This window comes from Glossina fuscipes, unplaced genomic scaffold, assembly GCF_014805625.2.
Source record: "Glossina fuscipes isolate IAEA_lab_2018 unplaced genomic scaffold, Yale_Gfus_2 27, whole genome shotgun sequence".
NCBI classification, from domain to species: domain Eukaryota; kingdom Metazoa; phylum Arthropoda; class Insecta; order Diptera; family Glossinidae; genus Glossina; species Glossina fuscipes.
The window spans coordinates 418,749-427,425 of NW_023998422.1; the positions used below are offsets into that span (position 1 = coordinate 418,749).

Sequence of the window (8,677 nt, forward strand, 5' to 3'; positions counted from 1 at the left end):
ACTCGTAATTCTACTTCATTCGTAATTCTACTGATCTACAACACGCCTTTAATTCTTGGGCTTTGTGTCATGTTACTTCGATTATAAACTCGCATAAAAGAGGATTTTCTCTAAACGTCTACAACAAACCAAAAAAAAAAAACATATATATATATATATATATATATATAAGTCTGTATAAGGTAAACCTTGAATACCAACCTAAACTTTTGCATTCCTCCGATAAATACGTATGTATGCCTCATTAAGGCCAACATTTACTGCAGGTTAACCATTGCCATATCGTGAACAAAAAACAATGTGCATTTTCACGCGGGTGCTTTTAAACCGTGAAATAATTTTCTTTTTTTTTTTTCTTTTTTTGAAGAACGTGGTGGAGATTGGTAGTGTTGTCTTTGACGTCTACGCAGACGTTCACATCAACGTATTCAGTTACGGCGTAGTTAGACCAAGAACTATATTTTCGCTTTTTACTACTATACCTGCAGAACGATTATACCACACTCCCGGTACGTCATAAAATTCATTATTAAGGGAGAAGAGACTTGAATCTGTGCATGAGCGACCAATCGATTAAATCTCGTGCAAAAGCTGCACAGAGACGGAAAAAACGGTACCAAATGGTCATGGTGACAATTTTCATCTATTATCCCGTCATTGCGGGGTTACAAATTCCTCCCGTCTGGCCAAGTTATTGATAAGGAATATTACATTTGAGTGTTTTGAAGGCGATCCAATTGATATGGAAGAATAAATATACATTGCACTCACCTTATTTTCTAATTACGATTATATGAAGTTTTAACAAGACATGAACACCGATTTTCATACCGTCGTGTCGTCCATTGGAACCTCAAAATTATCATTTTTTTTCTTGTCCGCTTACCACAAGAGAAAGCAAGTTTCGCTAAGAACCATTTTCTTAATTAAAAAAATCGTAAAAATAAACTCGAGAAATAGTATTCAAAACAAAGTGCATCAGATTTCTATATATAAGCTTGAGTTAGCAAAAACAGTTTTTCTTACATATTATAAATTACGCTGCTTCATAAGGGCCTAGTTTTCCTAAAATATTCAACCGACCTTTAATATAACTCCACTGGAAGCTGTTTCTGCAGTTTTGTTGAGTATCGTAGTGTGGGGCATTTAATCACAATTCAGCTGGAAATTACATTCTCTATCAGTCTATCGCAAATCAGGAATTGAAACAAAAGATATGGCATATATGTACATACACACAATGACAGATAAGAACTCAGTTAAACTTGAAATAATCGGAAATGCGCAACTAATTATATTTTTATTTTTTTTTCCATCGTCGTATGGTTAGTTAGAGGGTAGCTTTGTCACTTTCTTAATAGTCATAAGAAATTCGTACGGAAGATATCATAAAAAATGTATACTAATGAGTATTGGTATTGTCATGATATTCCGAAATGATTCGGAACTGCAATGGATTGCTTAGTAGAAATCCTAACAGAAACCGTGATTTTCCACATTTTCACCGGAGATTCCTTTCTAAAGGTAGCGCAATTTTTTCACTTGTTATATGTCGTCATTTACGTAAATTTCATTACTATAGACTTGGGAATCTTAGAGAAAATTTTAGTAGATTAAATTAAGCAAATTTTTTGATTATACTCCAGACAGCGTTGAAAACTTCTGAGTTATCCTTACATTACGCTCTTAACCACAGGAGCCACAAAACAATGCTAAAGGATTACATTCCGTTGTGATGGAATCTCTCCTCTATACCCATCGTACATATCCAAACAAGAAAAATTAAATTTCAATACCCTACAACGTTGGGTGGGCGTGGCGAACTTACTCCACTTTTATACACGTTCCGCAGTATAATCCATAGAATATGCATCGAAATTTTCTTATCGTCTCTGTTGTAGTTTATGACGACTAGTAAGCAGTGTTGCAAGAGAATGTTTACCACAAGCATTACGCAGGCGTACATGCGTAGATCAATTCAAAATCAGGGTCAACGAAGATTCCCCTTCGCTGCCCACTTATCCCTACCACAAACCGAAATTAAATACTTCTTGGGGAAAACCTTCCAAATTGAACGGGAACATTTTCATTAATTTCAGATCATTGGCTAATATCTTAGGCGTTTGAAAAAATGTTGACAATTTTTTTACTTGGAAAAGACGTTTATTGAGAAAAATTGGTGCAACGGGCATTAATCGAAATAGTTTCCTTCATTTTCTACAATATTTTTGGCAACATGGCGATCTCATGTTGGAAGAACTTATATTGGTTTGGCAGCGATCCATTCACTGACCCATTTTCGCTCTTCTTCAATGTTGCGCATCCGCGTGTCTGCCAAGCTATGCTGCACCGATCTGAGCAAGTGTCAATCAGGAGGCGCCGTGCCTAGTGAGCACGTTAGGCAGAACTTCCTATTCGCGCTGCAACAATGCATCTTGAACGACTCTAGCAACAAGCGGCCAAAATGGCATTTTCAGTCAATTTTCGAGGTAACCGTTTCTCCTCCTTTTGGATCTCTCCGATAGCATGTAACCGTCTAGAAATAGTTGATTCATCAACGGCTAAGACACTTCAACCGTTGAAATCAAAATCGATATTTGGGATGTGATCGAGCAGCATCACCATAAGCTTCTAAACGTATTTGATGGGTTTCGGCAGCAGATCTCTTCAAATCAAATGACAAAAGAAATTTTCACGGTTCCATAATTAGCGTCGGCGTATGCTGAATCAAAGTTTTACTTGTACAAGTCGCTGATCATAATTTTTGCAAACACCAAACAGATGCTGATGTTGATATACTTACGAAATTTGTAAAGTTCAAAAATTGGAAAAATCACATCCATTCCTGGGTTCTGATATTAAAGTGTAAATGTGCTATTAAAGCTTTCGCCTGCTTTCCGTTTCGAATCGGTAATATTTGAAATTTCAATATAAACGAGAGATGAGCTGAAGGATCTTGTAATGCAGTTGAAAATAAAGATCACGACCGTTGCGAATGGCTTAAGAAAAAGTTTATTTGCTTGTTCTACGGCAGAAGAGTTGCCTGTCCTGCCGCAGTCCAATATTATATATTGTGCAGGCTTTCCATCCTTCTCAGTTATCCTAACTTGCTCTATTTCTCCCCACAACAGACTCACTGACAGCTTTCCTTTATTGATCGCACTTCCATTCTTCAACCCGATTTACAGAATTCGTTGGGGAATTTGTCATGAGATTAGTTTAGGCGGAAGAAAGTACACGAAAAACATCAGTTAATTTCTTCATAATGAGTTGTGCCAGGTCCCTCATATATTCGATATAATCTAGGCTCGCATTTGCGATCTCTTTGATAATGTAATTCCGTAATATCTTTAAATTAACAATAAAACGGTTAATTGATTTTAATTCAGTTCGGTTAAATTACCTACCCAATCGCTTTCTTTCAATTCATTTCCTTTTAAATTCAAACAATTTGTAGAATGAACGCTTCGTTAGGTTTCGCATTCATTAATTGCTATTATATGATAAAATTATGTTAAAAGTTAATGTTTTCCATGAGCACTATATAAAAATCAAATGATTTCAACCAAAACGATACTTAAGTCAATAAATGTAAAATAATTGTATTTACTGAGGAAATTCTCCTGCGGAGTTCGCAGCTAGACAAGATTAATTGGAGTAAATAGATGATGTAAGATCTAGTCATCAACAAAGTTATCTGTTCTAAAATCATTGAATCAATTGATCGGACAGATTCTATTTATCCGGATTAAAACTTTATATAATAAGAGAGATTTACATGGGAACAGATGCCATTGTAAACATTTGTCATCCTTGCTGAAGTCCTTAATTTCTCTTCTCATAGTTCTCAAGAAAAGTAGGACTCGCCTTAATATTGCCTACCAAGGAACTGTAGTGATATGAACACCATTGACGTTCACATTAATTTACTTGTTCGTTCGAATTCTGGTTAAAATGGATTGAGTGTGTTTTACTTCGATTCCAAGTGGACTTTACCTAGTGAGATTAACTTTTTCTGAAAGATTTCGAGATGACCCGTTAAAGGATCGCTGGAGTTTAGCAGTGCAGATAGTTAAATAAACTCGAACTGAGACAGCTACGTTGTGAAAGAATTCCATTGACGTCAACTCGATTATCAAAATGTATCTTGATTAAAAGTTGAACGGAGTGATATAAAGAATTTAACCTAGTTTGACGATATCCACGCTTATCCTAATACACCTTCTAAAGATGACATGATCATTTTTTTCTGAATTTTTTCTCAATGGAAACAAAGAATGACAGTTCATTTTAACCCATGCTTGTAGATATATTCTTTTGGTAAGCAAAAGTAGCGACTATTAATAGCAAAGAGAGTGGATAGTATTTTTCCGATCATGGAGAAGAAAGTAAGATAAGCGAAAAGTTGAGGTTTGTTCCCCTTTTCGAAATGCGAACTATTTCGATCATCTTCTATTTTTTGGTATTATGTTTCGAGGTCAGTACTCATTAATAAATCAAGTTTCAAATATTTACTAAAATTGACAAAACGTGTCCTATTCCCCTTTTTAATGGTTGATTACCGAATAATTCCGAAATTCTGTCAAAATATATATAAATTAAAAAAAAAAAAATCGAGACTTTCGCCATTGCGCATTCATTAAATAGTCTTTTTAAAAATGTACTAAGAAAAAATTACTTATTAAGACTAATTATGTCTAACGTTTTTTCATTTCTTTGCTTTTTTTCTTTTTTAGTAAGTTCCGGTGTGCCTCATACCATCTACAAAGGTAATCAAAAAAAATACACAAAAGAATGTATACTTATATACGATAAAGAAACGGGTGATATCACTCTAGAGAAATTAAATCATAACATACAGGTTAAGAAGACGCGGTAAGTGTGAAAGATGTTTATTTAAATAAATGAAAAGCAAAAAAAAAATTAATTATAATAATAAACAAACTTTCATATAGCAGTGAAATGACAAACAAAGCAAATGTTGTGCCAATACTGAGTGGAGGAGGGGGAGGTGGCGGAGGAGCACCAATAGGAGCCGGAACAGGAGCAGGAGCGGGATCAGGATCTGCAGGAAAATTAGAAAATAGTACCATGAGAATAACGTCCAAAACGAAAGTCTCTACAGGCAGCCGTAGAAATACGATAAGTAAGAGTTGCATGCAACATATTACGATATTCAGTTTCCCTAAACTTACTTTTCCTTGAAATTATTTTAGTTGAATTAAAGGCTCGTAATTCTCCCCTGCAAGGTTCGCCCTCGACTGGCACTTCTAGTAAAAGTCCCCAGGCAGCCCCGGTGTAAGTTTTATATATTTGCCTTCTTTCTTTTATTATTAATTTTTTTGAATATTTTTATACCCATCACTGAAGGTTGAAATTTAGGTTATATTTTCATTTCAATTAGGTTGTTAGGCCTTAGTTAATAACCAACTTAACAATGCAATTGATTAATAATGCACTATATTTTAGTATATATATAATATGTATATATTCGCCTAAGATGATGGGTATTCAAGGATCCACTGAATATAGCTTTCTTACTTGTTTTCTTTTTTTTTATTTATTTATTTACTTTATTGTTCGACATTTGGTTTTTAAAATTCAGTTGGAATGCGAATAATGGCCAATCTACTTTACCTAGTATCCCCATGATTGTGGATGACGATGAAGCTGCGTTCGGTATTAGTGGCGGTAGTGGTAGTACCAATAATCATCATTTAACCAATGTATCTTCCACTTCGTCATCAACATCAAGTCATAACAATTCTTTAAATGATTATGATTTTCAACAACAGCAACAGCAGCAAACAACACTATCTAATAAGCAATCAAAGCAATCCCACCACAATAGTGGTAATATTCATCAAAAGCGGCACAATAATCATCAAAAGCAACACAACAATCATCATCAGCAACAGCAACAACAACAACAGCAGCAGCAGCAGCAGCAATCTTTGCAAGCGCAACAGCAACAGGTGCTACAATGGCAACAGCAACTCCAAGAGCAGCAAAGACGACAGCAGCATCAGCAGCAGCAGCAGCAGCAACAACAGCAACAGCAATATAATCTTTTTAATAACAGCAATGGTGGCGGCCAAAATATTGCTAATACTTCTTCTGCTTTCTACAGTAGTAGCAATACTCATATGGCTAAATGTAATAATGATAGCAATAGCGCTAACAATCATCAAAATCAGGAACTTGCCGCATCATCCACATTAGATAGTGAAGCAGCTGCTTTGGAAATGGTAAATGTCTCTTTGCTCATTCTCTTAACTGTGTACCTCATTAAACAGTTAATTTTTTTTTTTAGAACATAGCTAATGCGCTTAGTTCGTCGAGCTCTACTTCAGATAGTGACTCCAGCGGCAGTGATAGTGGTTCCGATTCGGATGATAGCACTGAAGATGATCGATCTATGAAGCCGGCGCAAAATTCCTCGCAGCAATTGCCTAGTTTAAGTTTGGGAACCATAACCTCATCTCCTCCCCTACATATGGAATACTCGAACCATACACAAAACAGTCATCACCAGCATCAATATAATCAAACAAAACAACAACAAGATCAGCAACTGAACCCTTCAACAGTAAATTACGCGTCCAATGGTGCATTTCCCAATGATTTGCTACAAAATGATTTACAATTATCATCAAATTCGTCCGATGATGATTCTGATTAGTTAAAAACGGAAGTCTCGTTGCACTATACAAAAAAAACTAACCATATAATATATTTTTGTAAAATAGTAATAAAACATCAACAACAACAACAACCACAACAAAACGAAACAAAACACAAAAATCATATTTTCCAGGTTCTAATGAGCGAATTTTTAAAACGAAGTCGTTCTTGTTGTTTTTGTAAAATTTGAAATTTTGTACTTTAATTATTTTTATAGTAGAGAGATAGTGTTCGTCTTTCGTTCTCTTATTTATCTTTGCATTAAGGAGGGTTTACTTTTTGTTTTCTTTTTATCTTTAAGATTTTAACTTAGTGTGAATTTTTGTTTATTATTAATAATTACTAGTAATCTAATTATTTTTTTATATATTATGCGAATAAATTTGAAGCAACTTTGTTAAAATTCGTTTTCTGTTTATATTTATTAAAAAAAAATTAACTTCCATTTTTTCCCTCCATCCCTGTTTTAATAACAACTCTTTAGTAATTAAGCGAATTAGTCAGCACAACAAAAGAGAAAGCAGCGAAATCTTAGGCAAGTAAAATTTAAAGAGTCCAGTTAAAAAAAATAAGATAATTTTTTTTTTGCATATTATTTAAAAAAAAACATATTCTAATATTTAAATAAATATAGAAAAGAATTTTTAAAAAGCAAATCAAAAACTTCAATTTCTACATAGAAATTTTGCATAATCATAGTAAACGCTTTCGCGAAATTTCGACGTGCCGTTTATCGCGTCGTGTTATTCCAAAATAATGATAGTTCATTTCCTCGTTGAAATTTTAAAGGTTTCAATTTCAATTATTATCGCCTAAAACTTGTAATTAGCGATTGTGGAAAAATTTGATCACCAAAAATTGCTTTATTAAAGTTTCTATTAGGCATATCCAAAATCCCTATAAATAAAAACCCTTTATATCTCAAAGGCACAGAATATTATCAGGGTTATAATATCATGCAGTGTTTATGCTAAGTACTAAGTTGCATTGCTTCGCCTTGAAATTTAATTTGAAAGAATTTTCAGCCCGATGTATACCTTGCTGGCTTGTTTTCTTGGACTTGGTTTGATTTATTTACTTCATCAAATGGAGATGTTTCATCAGTGAAGATTCGTTTGCGATTTTCTTTAGGTTGTTTTCTTCTTGCTTAAGCAACGACAATATTAGCGTATGTTCAGTGATCATAAAAATGCAAATCTCAGAACATATGTTTTCTCTTTAATAGTTTGCTACCTTGTGTTTATTTCTGAATCATTCCAAGGAATTGAAATTTCTGAATTTTATAAATTAAAGAATTATATCTTTCTACAAAAAAAATGGGTGAAACAACAGGTCTGACTAATTCTGAAGCTGAGGAATTATGCAAAAAATCCCCCGATTCCTCTACGAAGGTAGGGCTTATACACAATTGGCATAAGCGCAAGAATATGAGAAATTTTTATATTTTCAAAAGGACTTTATTTTTCAACAAACAATGTATCGCATTAAAGATCCTCGAAAATCATTACCTTTCTATACCGGGGTTTTGGGTATGACCTTATTGCAGAAATTAGATTTTACCGAAGCAAAATTTTCTTTATACTTTATGGGGTTAGTATTAAATTTAAACAAAAAAAAAAAAAAAAAATGTAAAAAGCAATGTCTTTTTCAGTTATGAGAACTCCTCTGACGTGCCAAATGATTCCAGCGAGCGGACAAAATGGGCTATGAGCCGCAAAGCCACCATTGAATTAACGCAGTGAGAGAGCTAACTATTTCTAGTGTTAATTTCGTAATACTATTGAAGATTGTTTTCCAGCAACTGGGGCACTGAAAGCGATCCCAGTCAAAAATATCACACCGGTAATACGGATCCTCGAGGTTTTGGGCATATTGGTATTATGGTGCCAGATGTTTATGCAGCTTGCAAAAGGTTTGAAAATTTAGGTGTCGACTTTGTCAAAAAGCCTGACGATGGTCGCATGAAGGGCTTGGCATTTATCAAAGATCCTGA

At 34.2% G+C, this 8,677-nt stretch overlaps 2 protein-coding genes across 3 annotated transcripts; both read left to right on the plus strand.

Annotated features, from left to right (window-relative positions):
• The first annotated feature begins 4,678 nt into the window (after nucleotides 1–4,678).
• Nucleotides 4,679–6,777, plus strand: LOC119635727 (ell-associated factor Eaf). Of its 2 annotated transcripts, none has more exons than XM_038030711.1 (5): nucleotides 4,679–4,875; nucleotides 4,959–5,146; nucleotides 5,217–5,298; nucleotides 5,606–6,248; nucleotides 6,314–6,777. In XM_038030711.1, exons 1-5 carry the CDS (start codon nucleotides 4,694–4,696, stop codon nucleotides 6,680–6,682), a joined length of 1,464 nt encoding a protein of 487 aa, XP_037886639.1. In that variant the 5' UTR covers nucleotides 4,679–4,693; the 3' UTR covers nucleotides 6,683–6,777. The 2 variants fall into 2 exon arrangements, with proteins under 2 accessions (XP_037886639.1, XP_037886638.1); XM_038030710.1 differs by having other exon boundaries at nucleotides 4,956–5,146; nucleotides 6,314–6,776.
• A 1,111-nt stretch (nucleotides 6,778–7,888) lies between these two features.
• LOC119635777 (lactoylglutathione lyase) lies at nucleotides 7,889–8,675 on the plus strand (the record flags this gene model as incomplete). The annotated part of the gene is made up of 4 exons (XM_038030781.1): nucleotides 7,889–8,075; nucleotides 8,138–8,274; nucleotides 8,336–8,422; nucleotides 8,483–8,675. Coding segments are annotated over exons 1-4 (492 nt in total), but the record flags the coding sequence as incomplete, so codon positions are not given.
• Nucleotides 8,676–8,677: the final 2 nt, after the last annotated feature.